Below are 20,416 nucleotides of genomic sequence, written 5' to 3'. Positions count from 1 at the left end.
CATCTCCTGCATTGGTAGGCAGGTTCTTTACCACTGGCACCACCTAAGAAACCCCCAGTAGCTGGAGGGATAAGTAAACCGTGGTCCATCAGGACAGCTGAATACTGTTCAGAGCTAGAAGGACATGTGCCATTAAGTCATGAAAGGATACAGGGGAAACAGACGAAGATTACAAAGTGAGAGGAAATACCTGCTGCATGACAATCTGGAAAAGGGGCCAAACTGCGGAGACAATTAGAGGATTAGGGATTGTGGCTTGTGGCTGGAGCTGGGGTCTCAGGTTTGCACATACACGTGGGTCCATCAGGTGCGTACATACGTGTGCCTCCAATAGGTGTGCACGTACACATTCCGTCAGGTATGCACATATGTATGGGTCCGTCAGGTGTGTACATGTGTGTGCCCCCGTCAGGTGTGCACATACGCGTGGATCCATCAGGTGTGCACGTACACATGGGTCCGTCAGGTGTGCATGTACGCATGGGTCTGTCAGGTGTGCATACGTGCATGGCCCGACACGTGTGCCCACACGCGTGGGTCCGTCAGGTGTGCATGTGCATGTGCCTCTGTCAGGTGTGCACGCGTGCATGGGTCCGTCAGGTGTGCACGTGCATGTGCCTCTGTCAGGTGTGCCCGCACGTGGGCCCGTCAGGTGTGCACGCGTGCATGGGTCCGTCTGGCGTGCACGCCCTTTGGGTCCGTCAGGTGTGCCCACGCACGTGGGTCCATCAGGTATGTACATACGTGTGCCTCTGTCAGGTGTGCCTGCACGCGTGGGCCCGTCAGGTGTGTACATATGTGTGCCTCCATCAGGTGTGCACGTGCGTGTGCCTGTCAGGTGTGTCCGTGTGTGTGGGCCCGTCAGGTGTGCACGAGCACTGGGTCTCTGGCCTGTTCCACTGCTCTGTCTGTGTCACCTGTTTGACCGCCATGGCCTTGTAGCAGCCCTGAGTCAGACAGGTGAGCCTCCCATGCTTTTCTTTTCTGTCAGAGTCGTCCTTGTGTTACTCTGGGCCCTCTGCAGGTGTATATGAATCTCGGAATCAGTTTGTCAGTTTCTACCCCAAAAAGCTGCCTGTGCAGAGGGACCCAGTCAGGGCTCGGGGACCTCTGGCCAGCCTGCCTGGAGCCCAGAGGAAGTAGAAGAGCGCTTGATGAGTATGAAAGCTGTAATTGAGAACTTCAGAGAGATTCCGTGTCCAGAATAAACCTCACAACTGTGCAAAGAGTGCCTTCGGGACTCAGAACAGACTTGTCCATAAGAACGTGATGGCAGGATGGGGCTGGAACTCTCAGTAAAATGTTTGGAAGATAAACCTGAAGATTCTTCCTAGCCTTTCCAAAGAAGGAAAATCAGAGAGGAAAAGGGTTAAAAAAAAAAAAAAAAAAAAAAGCCAACAGATTCTGTCAAGAACGCCCAGCATCCAAATAATGGGGATTCCAGAAACAAACAGGGAAATGTGGAGGAATTCACTCCAGACACAGTCCTGAAAGGATGGAGAGAGACCCACACCAAGGACCAGGACCTTGAACCCTCAGAAAGAGCAGGAGTCGGGCCCTGGGTTCCTGGAGCAGCAAATTCCCAGTGCAAAGGGAGAGTTGCTTCAGACTACCAGCCCTCCAGTCCAGTGTGAGTTGAAGGGCACCATCCCCAGGTCCATTCCTGGCCCCTGGGAGCTGCCCACAGAGTCACTTTGCCGCAGCCTGGAGGCAGGAGAGGTGCAGTGCGACCTGGACAGGGAGGGGCCATCCGCTTTGCAGTGGGGAGGGGAGTGACTCCTCAGGACAGGTGGCCAAGGCAGCACTCAGACCAGCAAGCATTACCCACCACCAGTCATACTTGCGTGGCTATAATTCTGTGAAAGCACCTGGTGCCCGACAAAGTGGACCAAGGATGCCGTTGTCTGGGGAGGGGAGCCTTCCACGGTGAGGCCTCCGAGCAGAATGCCTAGAGCCGAATCCTCCAGAGGCCACAGTGCAAGGTGGTTCTTGGAAACACAGGGCAGATCTGAGCCATCTCAGAAGTGTTGAGCAGGGGGCTGTGATGGGCTGCCTTCCTCTGAGCCTTGTAGGAAAACTTGGCTTCTGAACTGTGCACATGTATGATGCTGATGAAAATTAAGACCTTGAAATGCATTGGCTGAGAGAAAGCAGTGCCCACCAGAGCTGTGTGTCTCCCACAGGCAGTACCCGCAGGCGACCCTGCGGCTGGAGAGGCTGAGCCCCAGAGCCCTGGGCCGGCACGTGCTGCGGCTGCTGGAGCACCACAGCCTGGACCCCAGTGAGTGAGCCCCGCACGTGCTGCTTGGGGGCGGGAGCTGGGTGGGCGCTGCTGGGGTTCTGGGGCCCACCGCCCCCCAGCATTTGGTCTGGTCGGCGTCCGTTCCGGTCTCCTTGCTGCCCTTAGCAGCCTCTCTGCCCTTCTGGGGTGTCCCCAGGGAGTCTGGGCCTCATGGGTGAGGACCACCGAGCCTGCACAGCACTTCCACCCCTCCCCCACAGCGAGCTCAGCACCCTCATCCTGCATCTCAGGGGGGCAGACTTACTGACAGTGTCTTTAGCTTCATTTCATGAGATCATAGAAGTTCTTCTCACTTCCGGTCTGTGAGTGTTCATCAGAAACGGAGGTAGAATTGTGTCAGATCCTCTTTGCACGTCTTGGGAAGAGGCCATGCGTTTCCCCTTTGGTCTGTTAATGTGGTGCGTTGACTGACTGCATAACGTCAAGTGGTCCTCGCATGTCTGCCGTGGCCGAGTTTTGCCAGGTTGCGTTGCCATCTACACTACCAGGTCTGGCTTGCCAACCTTGCTTCAACCTAAAGGAAGTTGCATCTGTGTCTGCAGCTGAAGCTGGACACAGACTTCATCTTCCTGACATGTCTGTTTCTGGCTTTGTGTACAAGGTGACGCTGGCCTCTGAAAACACAGTGGATGTCCTTTCTTTTCACAGAGGATGTTTGTAAAAGTTGGAATTCTTTCTTCCTGAGAAGTTTGGTGGAAATGACCTGTGAATCTCGATTGCCTTTCCATATGGAAACAGGACTCTTGACTCAGCTGTGGTTCTTTCAAGGACTTTGTCCGTTTCACTTATGGTTCCAAATGTACTGCCGTAAGGTGTCCCTAATACCCTTTGTTATGGCCGAGTAATATTCCACTATGTGTTCATAACGTAGCTGCTTTGTACATCCACCTGTGGATAGACACTCAGGTGGTTTCTGTGCCTCTGCTGTTGTGGATGAAGCTGCAGTCAATGTAGGGGTGCAGATGTCTCTTTGAGGTTTTGGCTCCATAGCCTTTGAATAAACACCCAGAAGTGGAATGGCTGGATCGTATGGTAGTTTGGAGAAGGTGATGGCTCCCCACTCCAGTACTCCTGCTTGGAGAATCCCGGGGACAGGGGAGCCTGGTGGGCTGCCATCTATGGGGTCGCACAGACTCGGACATGACTGAAGCGACTTAGCAGCACGGTAGCTCCGTCTTTAGCTTTTTTGAGGAACCTCCGCAGTGTTTTCCGTAGCGGCCGCAGTGATTTGCATTCCCATCAACAGTGCACAACGGGGCTTCCCTGGTGGTGCAGCGGTAAAGACTCTGCATCTCCACCACAGAAGGCACAGCTTTGATCCCTGGTAGAAGAACTATGATCCTGTAGGCCGAGCAGCCAAAAAAAAAAAACAATGCACCAGGACTCCCCTTTCCCCACATCCTCACCAGCATTTGTTATTTGTTAGTTTTGATGCAGCGGTTCTGACAGGTGGGAGGTGGTGCCTCTTTGTATTTTGACTTGCATTCCCCTGGAGATTAGGGATGTTGAACATCTTTTCTTGGCCTGTTGCCCATCTCTGTATCTTCCTTGGGAAAATGTCTCTTTAGTTCCTCTGCTTGTTTTTTAAATTCAGATTATTTGGGCTTTTTTTGCTACTAAGTTCTATGAGTTCTTTACGTAGTTTGACTATTAACCTCTTATCGATCCATAGTTTGCAAATATTTTCTCCTTTCGTTTTGTTGCCCTGATTTTGGTGTTTTTGATGCTGTCAGTTGTATGGCCTGCTCAACCCACTAAACTGAATCTTAGGCCTTCTTTCTTCTTGCATATATACCCCAAGTTCAGCATGTATTATTGTTCAGCTCAAGATTTAATTTCCATTATAATTTTTTTCTTTTACCTATAGAGGAACGAGCAGCGTGTCTGTAATTTCCAAGCTGTGGCAGTTTTGGTTTTCCCTTCATCTCACTGTGATTAGAGGCCATGCTTGCTGTGATGTCAGCCCTCTGATTGGGTTGATATGCGTTGTTGAGAAGAAATCTAGCTTCTCACCTTTGGAAGCATCTCTCTTCCTCTGGCCACTTTTAGTATCTTCTCTTTGTCTTTGGTGTTCTGCAGTTTCACTGTGAGGAGACTCATTAGAGGTTTCTCTTTATTGTTTTTACTTGGGATTTATGGGACTTTGGGATCTATGGATTGGTGTCTTCAATCCGTCTTGGGAGTTTTGGGTCATTATTTCTTTTGGATATCACCAGCTCCCCTTCCTTGCTCTGGTCTCTTCTCTGCATGTATACTGAGTCCATGCTGTTTTTGCTGTGCGGCTGCCCTCCTGGTGTGGGCCTCTGAGTTGGACAGACCCTGTGCCCTCCATGGGAGGCCAGTCAGCTATAGTGCAGGGTGGGGACTGCTCGCCCCTCTGCCCTGCGTGCACCCAGCCCTCTCTTCCTGGGCCTGGATCCGGGTGGAGCCCCCAGGCATCTGGCAGAGTTAGCGGGACCCACCCAAGGTGGGTGGCTGAGTCTGGCTCACCTACACCTTTTCCTTTAAAAGATCTGTTTCCCAGAGGAGCGTGTGGGTTTAGATGAACCAGGATACAGTAACACTGTATCCATAGGCTTTTGACAAAGTATCTTATTGGCAAAATGATGTGTAACATCCTAGAAACCAGCTTCAGGAAAGCTGGTTTCTGTCTCCACTGGAGGGACACAATTCTGCAACAGTTCTGGCTGCCTTTTTCCCCCTTCCTGACCATCCCCTCCTGCCGTGAGCACTTCATTCATCCATCCCTTCCTCCTGCAGTCTTGTCCCCAGCAGCCTGTGGGGCTCAGGTCTGGAGCCCTTGGCATCCTGCATTCCTGCCTCGGCTGGAAAGGGGAGAGAAGGCTGCCGGGTGGTGGGCAGGCCCTGGCCCCAGGCAGCCCTGGTCTCTGCACTCTCGGACAGCGTCCCTGCAGTGAGGGTGCTCCCTGAGCTGGTTGCAGGGTGCTGGCTGGGGTGGCCACAGCCCTCCAGAGCAGGGGGTCCTGGTCAGGGTCTGGTGGAGGCCTGCAGGTAGGCAGGCTCTGTTGGTCAGCACCCGCCCCCAGACCACCAGGCTTCGAGGACAGCTGGCCCCAGGAGGGAGGAGCAGCAGCTGGTAGGAGGACAGGGGGTGAGTGGACAGTGGGCACCCTTCCCAGGCCCCCTTGGACTCTGAACAGAATGTGAAGGTGAAGCTGACAGGTCAGTATAGTTTGTAAACACAGAGCAAGATGGGCCCCTTTCTCAAGAAACTCATGTTGGGGCATGGGGAAAAACAAAAGCACCAGCTGCCTGGAAAAAATGCAGGAAAGCCCCAAGAGGTGGCAATCCAGGAGACCCCAAGGGAGGGCAGGCCGGAGGCTCCAGTGCCTGGCCCGGGGCGGGGCGCCCTCCTTTACAGCCAGAGTGAAGGCCTCTTGCGAGGAATGTGCCGGGTGCGGGGGGCAGGAAGACAGCGGGAGCCCCCCAGCCCCGGCCCGCACTCGCTTGTCCACCCAGCCCAGCCGGAGCCCACCCTGTCTTTCAGCCCTGTGTCCCAACGCGGTCACTCAGCAGCACCTGGCTGCCCTGCGGTACCTGTGCTACAAGCGGCTGGTGGAGGTGCGTGGCCCGGGGCAGGGCGGAGGGAGCTCTGAGCAAGGGCTGCTCTCTGCTCCCGGAGCTGCTGATAGAAAAGCTCACACTGGTGTCCACTTTTGCAGAGAAGCATGTCCCAGGAGAGCTGGGCTGAGCTGGTGCAGGTGAGCTCGGAGGTCTTGGCACATAATGATCCCCTGTGGGGCAGGGTGGGACACAGTCGGAATGGCCAAGAGTCCAGGGTCCTCCTTCCCCACCGCCTGTGGACAGAGCTCCCACGTGCTAGAGGGAGAGAAGTTCAGAGGAAATTCTAGACTGTCCTTGGGCACCCTGCTTGCCATGGCTCTGTGATCCGAGGCCTGGGGCGCCCACAGACCGTGAGAAGGAGACAGCTGCCCCTTGGGATGATACAGGGACACAGAGGGCCGGACTGAAGGTCCAGTCCCAGGCTGCCATCCCCTCAGGACACTGGCCTGCAGCCTGTGTCCCCAGTCCTGAGCTGGAGGCGGGGGTCGTCATGGTGCAGAACCGTCCCCAGCTCCGGGCGAAGTGGCCTGGGAGGAAGGTGGGCTCTCGGGGGCTGCTGGGGGGCTGTGTGCGGGGCAGTCCACAGTGGTCAGGAGCCAGGGCTCTCCCTGCTGAGCACCTTGCGGGGTCTGCCAGTGGAGGGCGGTGCTGAGCCACCCCTCCCCTGCCCTGCCCCCAACCCGAGTGACCGGCAGGGCTGGTGAGTCATCATAGAGGAACGCGGACCCCCGGGCAAGGCCCGGAAGGCCGGTCCCCCCTGGGTGCCAAGGCCGAGCCGGCCGGAAGGGCAGCGGACATCCTGAAGAATGTGGAGGGGTTTCCACATATTGTCGTCCACGTGGGAACCCACAGCCTGCGGGAAGCGGCCACCGAGGCTGCTGGGGACAGAGCCGTGTGGGGAAGTGGCCCCGCCTGCCGGCCGGCACAGGCTCCTCAGGAGGGTGGGGTCCACAGCAGCCTGTGGCCTCGAGGAGCCCCCACCCCCACCAGGACCTCTATAGGCTGTGTGGGCCTTCAGACAGATGGACAGACAGACAGGAGACGTGGCCTCATGAGCCCCCACGGCCCCTGCCTCCCCGAGGACAAGTGGAGGCCCTGCAGCCTCCCCCTCCCCCAGCACAGTGGTGCCAAGGGAAGGGGTGAGCAGGTGTGCAGGGGAGATGCAGGCAGAGAGGAGGGCCAAGAAGAGGGTGCCCTGGGAGGCAGCGCTGGTCCAAGACAGCTCGGTCACCATGAGCCTCAGCCATGGGGACTGCTGGTCTCCAGAGGAAAGCCTCCTCCTTATGAAGAGCTTCGGGGCCTGAGAGGGGAGGTTGGGACCACGCGTGAGGGGGAGGCCGGAGCCAGGTGTGAGGGGGAGGCTAGAGCCAGCTGTGAGGGGGAGGCTGGACCCAGATGTGAGGGGAGGCTGGGACCAGGTGTGAGGGGGAGGTTGTGACCAGGTATGAGGGGGAGGCCGGAGCCAGGTGTGAGGGGGACGCCGGAGCCAGGTGTGAGGGGAGGTCGGGACCAGGTGTGAGGGGAGGTTGGGACCGGGTGTGAGGGAAGATGGGGACTAGGTGTGAGGGGGAGATGGGGGCCAGGTGTGAGAGGGAGGCGGGGGCCGGGTGTGAGGGGAGATGGGGGCCAGGTGTGAGAGGGAGGCGGGGGCCGGGTGTGAGGGGGAGATGGGGACCAGGTGTGAGGGGGAGATGGGGGCCAGGTGTGAGGGGGAGATGGGGGCCAGGTGTGAGAGGGAGGCGGGGGCCGGGTGTGAGGGGAGATGGGGGCCGGGTGTGAGGGGGAGATGGGGGCCAGGTGTGAGAGGGAGGCGGGGGCCGGGTGTGAGGGGGAGATGGGGACCAGGTGTGAGGGGGAGATGGGGGCCAGGTGTGAGAGGGAGGCGGGGGCCGGGTGTGAGGGGAGATGGGGGCCGGGTGTGAGGGGGAGATGGGGGCCGGGTGTGAGAGGGAGGCGGGGGCCGGGTGTGAGGGGGAGATGGGGGCCAGGTGTGAGGGGGAGATGGGGGCCGGGTGTGAGGGGGAGATGGGGACTGGGTGTGAGGGGGAGGTCTGGGCCAGGTGTGAGGGGGAGATGGGGGCCGGGTGTGAGGGGGAGATGGGGACTGGGTGTGAGGGGGAGGTCTGGGCCAGGTGTGAGGGGGAATTCAGAGCCAGGTGTGAGGGGGAGTTTGGGGCCAGTCTGAGGGGAGTTTGGGGCCAGTCTGAGGGGAGGTCTTGGCCTAGGGGCTGACAGGATGGGCCCAGCGCCTTGGGCCCAGCCTTGGAGCAGCCCCACCCCGTCCCGCAGGGCCTGCTGGGGCAGGACGAGCACCTGCAGGACCAGCTGTTACAGCTGCTGGCCTCTCAGGAAGACGTGGCCATGGTTGCCCAGTGTGCCCTGGATCTCTCGTTGCCTGCGGAGCGACTCCCAGCCACAGTAGTGGCAGAAATGAGCCAACTCATGCTCCAGGAGAAGTGAGCATCCCCCAGGCTCCGGGGGAGGGGGACCAGAAGGAGGACACGCCCTTGGGCCCCTACCCTCGGAAAGTGACTGGGGGCTGGGAGTTCGAAGGAGGGAGGGCCGAGGAGGGGGTAAAGGGCGCATGAGCGGTGTGCAGACACAGGCAGGTCCTGCTCCTCCTCAGGTTCCAGCAAAGACCCAGCGGCCGGGTGCCTCAGCCGGGCCACATAGCCCCAGGAGAGAACCTGGGGGGCCTGGGGACCTGGCCATCCCCAGTGTGCAAGGGCAGACGCGTGGGAAGCAGACCCCGAAGGCCCCGGGCACATAACAGCCTTGAGGGCTCCCCTGGCCCTGCAGCCAGCTGGGGATGTCAGGGGGGCAGCAGGGGCTCTGCAGCTCTGTTCCTCCCCAGGACAGCCGAGGCACCTTCAGAGGACAGGCAGGATGACTGCTACCGGCTGCCCATCGCCAGGGACGACATCTACTTCCTGGCCTCCTGGGAGGAGCTGGCCAGGCACGAGGACACGCTCCTGCAGGTGTGTGCCCAGCCCCCTCGGGCGGCCGGCACCAGGGGCTGCTCACCACAGCCTCAGAGGGCTCCGGCCACACTGGCATGCGCGGCGGGGCCCGCCCTTGCCACAGAGGCCGCCTCGCTGCAGCACTCGCCTCGCTGCTCCAACCAGCCCCTCTGTCTGCAGCCGGGCCAGGTAGTCGGTGTGGACCTGGAGTGGAGACCGTCTTTCGGCACAGGCGGCCGGCCCCGGGTGTCGCTCATGCAGGTGGCCGTGGAGGGCCGTGTGTTCCTGCTGGACCTGCCCCGGCTCTCAAGTCCCGTGGGAGGGCAGGGACCCCACGCCTTCTCCCGGCTGGTGTCCCGGCTGCTCTCAGACCCCTCCATCACCAAGCTGGGTGAGTAGCACCCGCCCTCGCCCCAGCCCTGAGGGACCTGGGGGAGGGGGTGAGACTGGCCTCTCCCTTGGCCCCCGTCACAGCGGCATCCTCCAACGGCAGGTTACGGGATGGCGGGGGACCTGCGGAGCCTGGGTGCATCCTGCCCAGCCCTGGCGCAGGCTGGGCAGAAGCTGCAGGGCGGCCTGGACCTGCTGCAGGTGCACAGACAGGTCAGCAGCGGGTGGGCGGGGGCTCCCTGCCCTGCAGAGCTGCCCGCACAGCAGCCCCGGCAGCGGTCTCACTGAGGACTTGTGCCTGCCTGGCCCCAGCCCTGATCCCTGGCCACAGGTCCCCAGGGACCCAGAGTACAGGGTCCCCCAGGAGAGAGTGTTGCCACACATCCCCACACTCCCCAGGGCGAGCCCAGCTCTGCCCCTGCCTCCAGGAGTCTTAGCACACCCCTGGGGGTTAAGATGTGGGCTGCAGAGCTGACTGGTGGGCGGGTGACCCCAGCCCTGAGGCCCTGAGACCCCGAGATAGCCTGCCTGGGCCTCCAGCATCCCCTCTCAGGACACTGTCCATCATGGCGGGCACAGGGCCTGTCCAGGGCCCCCCGTGGGGCAGCCAGCCATGTGCAGTGCTGTCCACCCTCCAGGGCAAGCGCCTCACCCCCAGGGGGTGCTGTCTTGCAGATGCGGGTGGCGGACAGGCCAGCCCCAGCTGTGGACGGGGCCGCAGGGCTGCGGGGCCTCAGCCTTCTGGTACAGCAGGTGCTGGGCAAGCCGCTGGACAAGACACAGCAGCTCTCCAACTGGGACCGGCGGCCGTTGGGAGAGAGGCAGCTAGTCTATGCAGGTGGGCGCCACCTCTCCTGTCCCACGACCCCACACCCCCCCACACTGGAGGCTGAGGCTGACCTTGCCCACCTTAGCTGCGGATGCCTACTGCCTGCTGGAGGTGTACTGGGCGCTGTGCAGAGAGCCTGCCCGCTTCCACCTACCAGGGGCCCTGCCCTGGAGCCTGAGGCTGGGACACAGCAAGAGACACGGGACTTGGGAGCCGCCCCTGCAGCAGGCCTCAGCCTCTCCCTGGCAAGTAGGTGAAGCCCCCTAGGCTCTTTATCAGGATTCTCATGGGAAGAACCACTCTCCTTAAGACTGGGACCTCACAGGGTTGGAGACCCGGAGTAGGGGTTGGAGAGAGTCATCCCGGGGGTTGTGTCCATCCACACTGGACCCTCTGCCCCAAAGGAAGGGAAGCAGAGCAGGCGGTTAGTGTCCTACAAGAGGAGGGGTCCCCAGCCTGGCATGCCCCCCGCCAACATCCAGGGTAGCCTCTGGCTATGTCCCCGTGTGCCCCTGAGACCCTGGCCCACTCCAGTATGCACCCCACCCCCAGGAGACATGTGCCAGCCCCCTGAGGTCCTGGGTGGTCTGGGGTTGTGTTCCCTGCTTCCCTGATGTTTTCTGTACTGAGTACACATGGCTCACAGGCGCTGAGCGCCTTGGGAGCCCTCCCTCTCCGCCTGCCCCCTGCCCCCTGCCCCCTGCCCCCTGCCCCAGACCCTGCCCGCCCGCGTGGGCCAGACGCCCGGCTGCTGAGCCAGGCTGTGTTGCAGGTGCTCTCGCCTGAGGACGCGGCCCCCGAGGTCCCGGCCCGGGCCTTCCGCGTGGTGTGTGACAACATGCTGGGGGGGCTGGGGCGGACCCTCCGCTGTCTGGGCGTCGACGTGCGGGTGCTGCACTCCGGCGAGGACCACCGGCAGGCCGCCGAGGTGAGCAGGCCCGGGCCCCCTGCGTGCCTGCGCGGCCCGGGGGTGCGGGGGTGTTCGTGGGCGGCAGCAGCGCCCCAGCTACGTGCCCCCTCACCCCGAGGTGGGGCAGGGCTCCCTCGGTTGCCGGGTTGGAGACGTTTGTAGCTGTCCGGCGCCTGTGGTCTGCAGGCTCCTTTGAGGGGTGGGCCTGGTGCGGGCAGACCCTGGGTGCTCCTGGCCCCGAAAACGCCGCAGCGTACCCTTGGGGCCCTTCTCTCCGAGAAGCTGGTGCTCACACCCGGGGGGCAGGGGGGAAACACAAGCCCCGGGGCCCTGCCGAACACAAGCAGAGGTCTCAGAATTCAGGAGGACGTGACCAGTAAACGTTCTTTACTGGGTTCACTGAGATGTGGTTCCCTCTCCCCACGATTCACAGTGTGCTTTGCGCAGCTATCTCCACGGTGGGATTCTAGACCGTTCATCCCCCCGCCCGCCGGTGAAGGGGCCCCCTCCAAGCTCCGCCCACTCCCGGCCAAGACCCGCCCCCGACCAGGCTCCGCCCCTCCAGGCCCCGCAGCCTGATTTCTGGCTGCTCTGGATATTGCATGCCAGCGGGCTTGTGCTGGTGGCCTCTTGGTCCTGGCTTCTTTCACGAGCGTGGTGTTTCCCAGGCTCGTCTGTGTTGCAGCATCTATCAGTGCTTCAATCCTTTTTACAATCAAATAACATTCCATCGGATGGACCAAAGTGGATCCATCCACCGGCCACTGATGGACACCCAGGCTGTTGTGACTTGTGCAGCCACAAAAGAGCCACAGAGGTGGCCAGGTCGAAATTACGTAATTATGTGTGGTTTCTTCTATGCATTTGGACACCTTCTGGGAAGGGTCCCCAGGCTCAGCAAGCGGGCAACTGGGTCATGGGGCAGGGAGGGGATGGTGGGAGGAGTGGGGTCTGAGTTTGGCAGGTAGCCCTTCCCTGAACGCTGGACAGCCCGCTGGATGTTTCGGTAGCCTTCCCACCCCTGCTAACAAGGAAGCTGGGGCCAGAAGAACAGAGGGGCTTTCTGCCCAGGGCTGCAGAGGTAGGGCTGAGCCAGGAGGGAGCGTCTGCCTCCCGAGCCAGCCCCCACGTCCACCTTCCTCAGCCCTGGCCCCTCATGGCCAGCTCTTTCAGAGGCCTGGTCCTGGCTCCCAGGGAAGGAGGCGTGATCGTGTCAAGAGTGGCTCTGGCCGCCGTCCCTGTCGGAAACCCTCAGTCCTCCCGCTGGGGTTGTTTCTAGCTTACAGAGGCTGAGACGAGAAGGCCAGCCTGGTTTCCTGAGGACCCCAGACGAGGTGTCAGCAGTCACAGGGGCCAGGGAGCACAGGGCACCCCCAGAGCCTGGCCACTCCCACCCCCGCAGAACTCAGTTTGAGTTCACGCTTAAGTGGCTGCAGCCACAGAGGCAAACCAGTGGACACGGGAGCCAGGAGTCAGTTGCTGTAACGGGCGCCTCAGATGCAGCAGGGCCGCGGGAGGGGCAGAGTCTGGGGACCTCCTGGGGTCAGGATGGCCCAGCAGAGCAGGCGCTAAAGCCCAGCAGGACCTGGGCTAGAGCCAGGCGGTTGGACCTCAGAGCCTGGAACATCACAGTCTTGAGGCCCCAGGCCCAGAGCCCTCCCGAGGGGTGCGGCAGGCGAGGTGCTTCTTCCTGGGAACACAGCTGCAGCTCCAGCCCCTGTGGCTACGGACGGACTCGGCCCCGTGTCCCCTCGGCCTTGTGCTTGGAGCCCCCAGGGCCTGTCATGGCTGCCCTGCCGTGGCACCTGCGTCACTCACGAAGCGTCCTGGGCAGCGGGGCGATGTGCCCACCTCTCACACCGGTGGTGCTCTCTGGTGCGGGTGGAGCCCTCTGGCATTTTCTGGAGAGACTGTCTCTAGCCAGGGGACCCACCACGTCCCGTTGATGTCTTCTCTTCTGTGGCTCTTTCCCAACCATGCGTTCCCTGTGCAGACTCCCGAGGAGGTGGCCTGGCTGTGTGGTTCAGCAGGGTTGCCCTGTGGGTTTTGTTTTCTATGATGAGCTCCGTTAACGCTTATCAACATGCTTTTAAGAAAGCGGGCAGTGCCAGCGAGGGAAGGGAGGAGGCTCCCGCCCCCGCAGCAGAAGCTCAGGGGCTATGTCCGCGCTTGCAGGGAGCAGACCTTTCAAGGGTGAGCCAGGGTACCGGCCAAGGATCGGCCAGGCTGCACTAAGGTGCCTCCCAGTCTTCCTGCTGCTTGGGGTCAAGTGTGAGTGAGGCGGTAGAGTCCACCGAGCAGAGAGCCATCCATCTGGCAAAGAGAAACCGGGCGTGATGACGGGAGGTTCGCAGCCCATGCAGATGCAGCAAGAGGCCAACGTTCAGTGATTGATGGCTTCCCGGGCACAGCAGGAGCTGAGGAGCGCACGGTCTTGCTGAGCAGCCACCCGCCTGGCAGGAGCCCGAGTGGGAGCAGGTCCACCTGGGCAGCCGCCACTCTGCTCAGGGTCTGCCTGATGGCCCCGCCCTCCCCCACCATCTGCGGCCAGTTCCTTGCAGCAAACCTCAGTGTGCCTCTGGATGGCTCCAGTGCCCCAGGGACCCAACGGACAGGGGCACCAGGACAGACGCACATCCACGAGCGTCATCTGAACGGCTCCGGTGTTCTGCACCTGGGCCACCAACCTGGTAGATTTAGGGCACTAAGGACCTGTCTCCATGGGTAAAGCGGTCACCAGTGTCCCTGGGCTGTTGTGGCCTTGCTCCTCAGAACATGGCCATGGGCTTCCCCGTGGAGGCCCTGCAGGAGAGCCCGCAGGGCTGGCTGGTGGGCCGGGAACCGTGCCCAGGGCTCCATCCTGTGAGCGGCCGAGGTCGCCGCTTCACTGTCCTTTTCACCAGTCCTGTCAGCAGGCAGTCACGTCTCGCAGCACTCTTGCTCACCTTTCTCCAGGTATCAGTGAAGCCAGGTATCCTTTCTTGTGCTTGCTCACTGCCTGTGCCCCTGTGAAGGGCCCCGGGCGGAAAGCCGCAGGTCTGACCCTGGCCTCGGAAGGCCCACTGGGCTGGCACAGTTGGTCTGCAACACATGATGCTGCCGTATTTTCTGCTGGTACACAGAACTGCACGGGCCTTTAGCTCTCAGTTGCCTGAGAGTTGAGCTTACCTCCGGAAGCCTCGCAGAAATCTCAATTCTACTGAGTTGGCTGTCAGTTCTTGGGGTCTCCTTTGCGGACAAACCATCTGTAGACAGGGATAGTTTCATTCCTTCCTCCCCAGGCTTTACGGGTCTCATTTTTGTCCCATATCCTCTCACAGCAGTCAAGGCCTCCATGATGGGGTTGAACAGATGGAACTGTGGCCGGCTGTCTCAGTTCTGACTTAACGGGCTGTTTCTCCATGACATGTGGTGGTTGCCAGGCCCCCACACCGGGATGCAGGCTCCATGTCTGCTGCACATCTTGCCATGAAAGAAGCTGAATTCTACCTGATGCTGCCTCTGCAGCCACTGAGATCATCCTGTGATCTGTGCACGCGATGAGCCTTTTCAGTTTGGAGCCAGCCTTGCATGCCAGTTGCACCCAGCCTGCTAGCGTGTCACGTGGCTGGACCTGTCTTCAGGACCATTCTGACACAGGACTTCTCCTACTCACCATCTTCTCTTCTGCTTCATAAACAAGCTGGGGAGTTTTCCCTCCTCTCTGCTTTCTGCCACTTTGAGTAATATTTGGATTTTTCTCTCAAACACTGGCTGAGTTCCTGCAAGGCCACCTTAGCCTCGTGTTTTGGACGGAGGAATTTAGGAGTTTCGGATTCTTTTCACTAATGGTTTTAGGACTACTTAGTCGACTGCGTCTTCTTGGGTCTCTTGGCAAGCCATGCCCTCCTCTGGAGCTCGCCCCTCTCACTTGGTGCCTCGTGTATGAGGCCAGGTCTCACTGCTCTGTGAAGCTCCGGTGTGCCTCGCGGCCATCAGTTTCGGTCTGATTGATGTTCACTTGTGCTTCACCTGTTTCCTGATCTTACAGAGTGTCTGTCAGTTGAATAAGTCCCTTCAAATAACTGGTATTTGGCTTTGTTGATCCTTTCTGTTGCATTTTTGTGTTTTTTTAATCTCATTAATTTCTCTTTTTATCTTTATAGTTTCCTTCCTTTTGCTTACTTGGGGTTATTTCCAAGAGGAGGGCTTCGCTCTTTAATTTTCAGCCTCTTAAATCTTACGATGTAAACATTCAGGACAGTAACTTTTTCTTGAAGTAATATTTTCACTGCATTCCATCCATTTTGATATGTAGTATTTTCATTACTTTTCAGTGCATTATTAATTTTTGAGTTTCGAATTTGAGTTCAAATTACTTATTTGAAAGGCTGTTTTTCAGTTTCAGAAAGCTTGGGGTTTGGGAGCTTTTTAGCATCTTTTACAAATCGATTTCTAACCTAAGTGAATTGTAGTCTGTATACTGCTGATTTAGACGTTTGCGAGGACTAGCTTTGTAGCCAAGCAGACCGTGCTTTTGTAAACGTTCCACGTGGATTTAGAGAGGCCAGTCTCTTCCAGTCGTGTTCTCGTCCCTCTCTTGCTTTGGTACGCTCAGTAGGTCAAGCGTACTCAATATTTCCTCAAATCATCTGTATCTTGTTTTGTTATTTTTCTGCCCACTTCTATCAATGACCAAGAGAGCTGTACTGAAGTCTCCAGTGGACACTGGGTTTTTCAGGTTCTCCCTGTAGTTACGTATTTGCTTTACCTGTTTTAAAGTTGTTGTTAGTTGCATATGCACACAGCTTTTAGAATTCTTGTATCTTCCTGTTGAGTGAAATGTTTATGAGATGAACCTCTGGCTCTACTAACACTCTTTGCCGTAAGGTCTATTTGGACAGATATTAATACCGTTACTCCAGCACTCTTTGGTTAGTGTTTGTGTATCACTTTCTCAGCCTTTTGCGTTCAACCTTCCTTTGCTCTTGTTATAGTTTCCAGCTGTTTTTTAAAAAAATCTAGTCTGACAGTCTTTGTTTTTCAACCTGTCAGTTCCATCCATTTACATCTGTGGTAATCGCTCATTTGTGTTTGCTTGTGATATGCTAATTTGTTCTTTCTACCTCTCCTACTTTTTCTGTTCTTTTTTCTCCTTTGTTTCTTATATTCTTTTCTCTTTTTCACCCTTGTTTCTATTTTTCCCTCTATTAATTTGAAAGTTATAAATCCTATTTCTGTTCTTTTAGGGGTTAGCCTGGAAATTTTAGCATGTATATTTGAGTTAACAATGTCTAAAGTTAAAATTAATCCAAAGATTTCAGATCATTTTAGCTTTCTCACCTGCTTTCCATCTTACTATTATTTTCCAGTATTTTCAACACATTGTGGTTTTTCTTAGTTTTGCAAATTAGACATTACATTTCTTTTATATATTCAGTGATTCTTAGAATTTATGATGTATGGACATGCATAGGCACTCCGAGAAAAGGCAGACTTTTTTTTATCAAAGGGATTTCCTTTGCTATGACCTTTCACTGGGGCCACTTTTCCTTGAAAATTGTGTTTCCTCTCTGTCCTGAAAGAGTGTGTTGCTGGGTTTGTGACTGTGGCCTGACAGGACTCTGAGCAGAGTCCTCTGCTCTTGTCATTGCTGTTGGACAGCTGCCTTCTTGACTGCCCTCTTGTCTGGATCTTTCTTCATATTTACCTCAATTATGTGTTTGTTTTTAATTCTGTTTTTATTCATCACATAGATGTGTATTTGTTTCCACTACAAAGTAACCACTTGCTTTATTGCTTTTTTTCTTTTATTGTGGAAAATTGATCATCGTAACAGTGTTTAAGTGTGCAGCTCAGCGACGTTAAGTTCCCAGTGTGTGTGACCATTGCCACTATCTATTTCCAGAACTTTTCTTCATCTCAGACTAAACTTCTATATGCATTAAATGATCATTCTACATTTACCCCTCTCCAGCCCCTGTCAAGTACTGTTTCACTTTCTTTCTCTATGAATTTAACCCCTCTAGGGACCTCACTTAAGTAGAATCATATGAAGTTTACCCTTTTGTGTCTGGCTTATTTCACTGAGCATAATGTCTTCGAAGTCCATCCTTGCTGCAGCCTGTATCAGATTTTACTTCCTTTTTAAATCTGAATAAGTTCCATCATGCGTGTGTGTGTCATCTGCTGATGCACACTTGGGTTGCCTCCATTTGGCTGCTGTGAATAGTACTCCTACTGTCCACTGTGAGGTACACGCATCTGCTCACATTTCTGCTTTCAGGTCCTTTGGACCTGTACCTGGCAGTGGAATCGCTCGATCGTGCGGTAACTCTGTTTAATCTTCTGAGGGACTGCAGCCGTCTTTCACAGGCAGCCGCACTTTACATTCCCGCCAGCAACGCGTAAGGCTTCCAGATTTCTGTACATTCTCATCAACACTTCATTTCCTTTTTAAAAATAAAAGCCATCCTAACAGATGTGAAGTGATACCCAGTGTATCCCGTTTCCCTGATGACTCATGTTGAGCACCCTTACATGTGCATATTGGTCATTTGTGTGCCTTCTCTGGAGAAGTGTATTTTCTCCAGAGAAGAAGAAGGGCAAGGTCCCTTGCCCACATATTAACTGGTTTATCTGCTTTTCCTGCCATTGAGTTGTGGGAGTTATTTATATATTCTACATGTTAATCCCTGATCAGATACATGATTTGCAAATATTCTTCCCCATTCTGTGGGTTGTTTTTTCACTTTCTTAGCAGTGTCCTGTGATGTACAAAAGTTTTTTAAGTTTCACAAAGTCCAATTTATTTTTAATTGTGTTGTCTTTGCTTTCAGCGGCACAGCCAAGAAATTGTTGCCAAATACAACGTCATGACCATCCCTGGCGTTTCCTTTCCAGAGCTGCAGTGTTCAGCTCTCACGCTAGTCAGCTGGCCCCTCACACTCCCCAAAGATAACACACGAAAAGGGGCCAAACTGGACACGCCACACCTGTCACCTCGTCGACGCGCACGGCGCCCCTCGTGGCGTGCGGGCTGGCTCCTGAGCCCTTTTGACGTGATCCTTGTAAACTTTGATAACTTCTTTGCTGTCCCATCTAAAGAGATGCTCCAGCTCCTCAGATCTAGAATCAGCTATTCCTCCAAAGCTCCCCGGTTCCTTCTAGCACGAACCCTGTCTAGAAATCAGCCTGCATGAGGGCGCTCACAGCTGCAGGGTTGGTTCTCATTTCTAGGCCTTTGCGGTGGGCGGAGGGATAAAGTACCTCTAAATATATATAACACCCATCAAGGGAGTCAAGAAGACCCCCTGGAGAAGGGAATGGCCACTCACTCCAGTATTCCTGCCTGGAGAATCCCATGGAGAGGAGCCTGGCGGGCTGCAGTCCATGGGGATGCAAAGAGTTGGACATGACTGAGCAACTAATAAAACATCCATCAAATATATATAACACCCATCCGAAGTTTTCCATTCAGATCTAGGGTTTATTGGGTGATCTGCTTAATTTTCTCCCAAATCTCCTTTCTCTGAGCTGAAAAATCCTACCACCACACCAGCATTACCCATCTGTTTTATGTCACAATTCACACACAAGCATTTCAGAATAGCCATGTTGACGTGCCCATCACCAACGGTGGTGGTACTGCAGGGTGTTTTCCAGTTTGGTCTGTAGCCCAGAGTTACATGGTCAGTTCACGGTGGCTTCGTGGCATTTGGAGTATTTCTCTATTTGTGGTTCACTTGTTTCATCTTTTTTGGGTTTATCAGATCAGATCAGATCAGATCAGTCGCTCAGTCGTGTCCGACTCTGTGACCCCATGAATCGCAGCACGCCAGGCCTCCCTGTCCATCACCAACTCCCGGAGTTCACTCAGACTCACGTCCATCGAGTCAGTGATGCCATCCAGCCATCTCATCCTCTGTCGTCCCCTTCTCCTGCCCCCAATCCCTCCCAGCATCAGAGTCTTTTCCAATGAGTCAACTCTTCGCATGAGGTGGCCAAAGTACTGGAGTTTCAGCTTTAGCATCATTCCTTCCAAAGAAATCCCAGGGCTGATCTCCTTCAGAATGGCCTGGTTGGATCTCCTTGCAGTCCAAGGGACTCTCAAGAGTCTTCTCCAACACCACAGTTCAAAAGCATCAATTCTTCAGCACTCAGCCTTCTTCACAGTCCAACTCTCACATCCATACATGACCACAGGAAAAACCATAGCCTTGACTAGATGAACCTTTTTTGGCAAAGTAATGTCTCTGCTTTTGAATATGCTATCTAGGTTGGTCATAACTTTCCTTCCGAGGAGTAAGAGTCTTTTAATTTCATGGCTGCAATCACCGTCTGCAGTGATTTTGGAGCCCAGAAAAATAAAGTCTGACACTGTTTCCACTGTTTCCCCATCTATTTCCCATGAAGTGGTGGGACCGGATGCCATGATCTTCGTTTTCTGAATGTTGAGCTTTAAGCCAACTTTTTCACTCTCCACTTTCACTTTCATCAAGAGGCTTTTGAGTTCCTCTTCACTTATGCCATAAGGGTGGTGTCATCTGCATATCTGAGGTTATTGATATTTCTCCCGGCAATCCTGATTCCAGCTTGTGTTTCTTCCAGTCCAGCATTTCTCATGATGTACTCTGCATATAGGTTAAATAAACAGGGTGACAATATACAGCCTTGACGTACTCCTTTTCCTATTTGGAACCAGTCTGTTGTTCCATGTCCAATTCTAACTGTTGCTTCCTGACCTGCATACAAATTTCTCAAGAGGCAGATCAGGTGGTCTGGTATTCCCATCTCTTTCAGAATTTTCCACAGTTTATTGTGATCCACACAGTCAAAGGCTTTGGCATAGTCAATAAAGCAGAAATAGATGTTTTTCTGGAACTCTCTTGCTTTTTCCATGATCCAGCGGATGTTGGCAATTTGATCTCTGGTTCCTCTGCCTTTTCTAAAACCAACTTGAACATCAGGAAGTTCACGGTTCACATATTGCTGAAGCCTGGCTTGGAGAATTTTGAGCATTACTTTACTAGCGTGTGAGATGAGTGTAATTGTGTGGTAGTTTGAGCATTCTTTGGCATTGCCTTTCTTTGGGAGTGGAATGAAAACTGACCTTTTCCAGTCCTGTGGGCACTAATGAGTTTTCCAAATTTGCTGGTATATTGAGTGCAGCACTTTCACAGCATCATCTTCCAGGATTTGAAATAGCTCAACTGGAATTCCATCACCTCCACTAGCTTTGTTCGTAGTGATGCTTTCTAAGGCCCACTTGACTTCACATTCCAGGATGTCTGGCTAGGTCAGTGATCACACCATCGTGATTATCTGGGTCGTGAAGATCTTTTTTGTACAGTTCTTCTGTGTATTCTTGCCATCTCTTCTTAATATCTTCTGCTTCTGTTAGGTCCATACCATTTCTGTCCTTTATCAAGCCCGTCTTTGCATGAAATATTCCTTTGGTA

The 20,416-nt window shown here is 55.5% G+C and overlaps 1 protein-coding gene across 5 annotated transcripts in view; it reads left to right on the top strand.

Annotated features, from left to right (window-relative positions):
• The window catches only part of EXD3 (exonuclease 3'-5' domain containing 3), a 75,161-nt gene that overhangs the window by 38,560 nt on the left and 16,185 nt on the right, over positions 1–20,416 (top strand). For all 5 annotated transcript variants that reach the window (XM_055541677.1, XM_055541678.1, XM_055541675.1 and 2 more), the window contains 10 exons: positions 2,184–2,281; positions 5,811–5,884; positions 5,986–6,024; positions 8,177–8,343; positions 8,742–8,865; positions 9,028–9,238; positions 9,341–9,450; positions 9,913–10,075; positions 10,152–10,315; positions 10,839–10,994. In XM_055541677.1, the coding sequence (XP_055397652.1) occupies positions 2,184–2,281; positions 5,811–5,884; positions 5,986–6,024; positions 8,177–8,343; positions 8,742–8,865; positions 9,028–9,238; positions 9,341–9,450; positions 9,913–10,075; positions 10,152–10,315; positions 10,839–10,994 (1,306 nt within the window). The remainder of the gene's footprint in view (positions 1–2,183; positions 2,282–5,810; positions 5,885–5,985; positions 6,025–8,176; positions 8,344–8,741; positions 8,866–9,027; positions 9,239–9,340; positions 9,451–9,912; positions 10,076–10,151; positions 10,316–10,838; positions 10,995–20,416) is intronic.

The sequence above is a fragment of the Bubalus kerabau genome, chromosome 11 (assembly GCF_029407905.1).
Source record: "Bubalus kerabau isolate K-KA32 ecotype Philippines breed swamp buffalo chromosome 11, PCC_UOA_SB_1v2, whole genome shotgun sequence".
Lineage (NCBI taxonomy): Eukaryota > Metazoa > Chordata > Mammalia > Artiodactyla > Bovidae > Bubalus > Bubalus kerabau.
The sequence above is the reverse complement of the archived record's forward strand: the minus strand, read 5'-3'. Positions and strand labels throughout refer to the sequence as shown.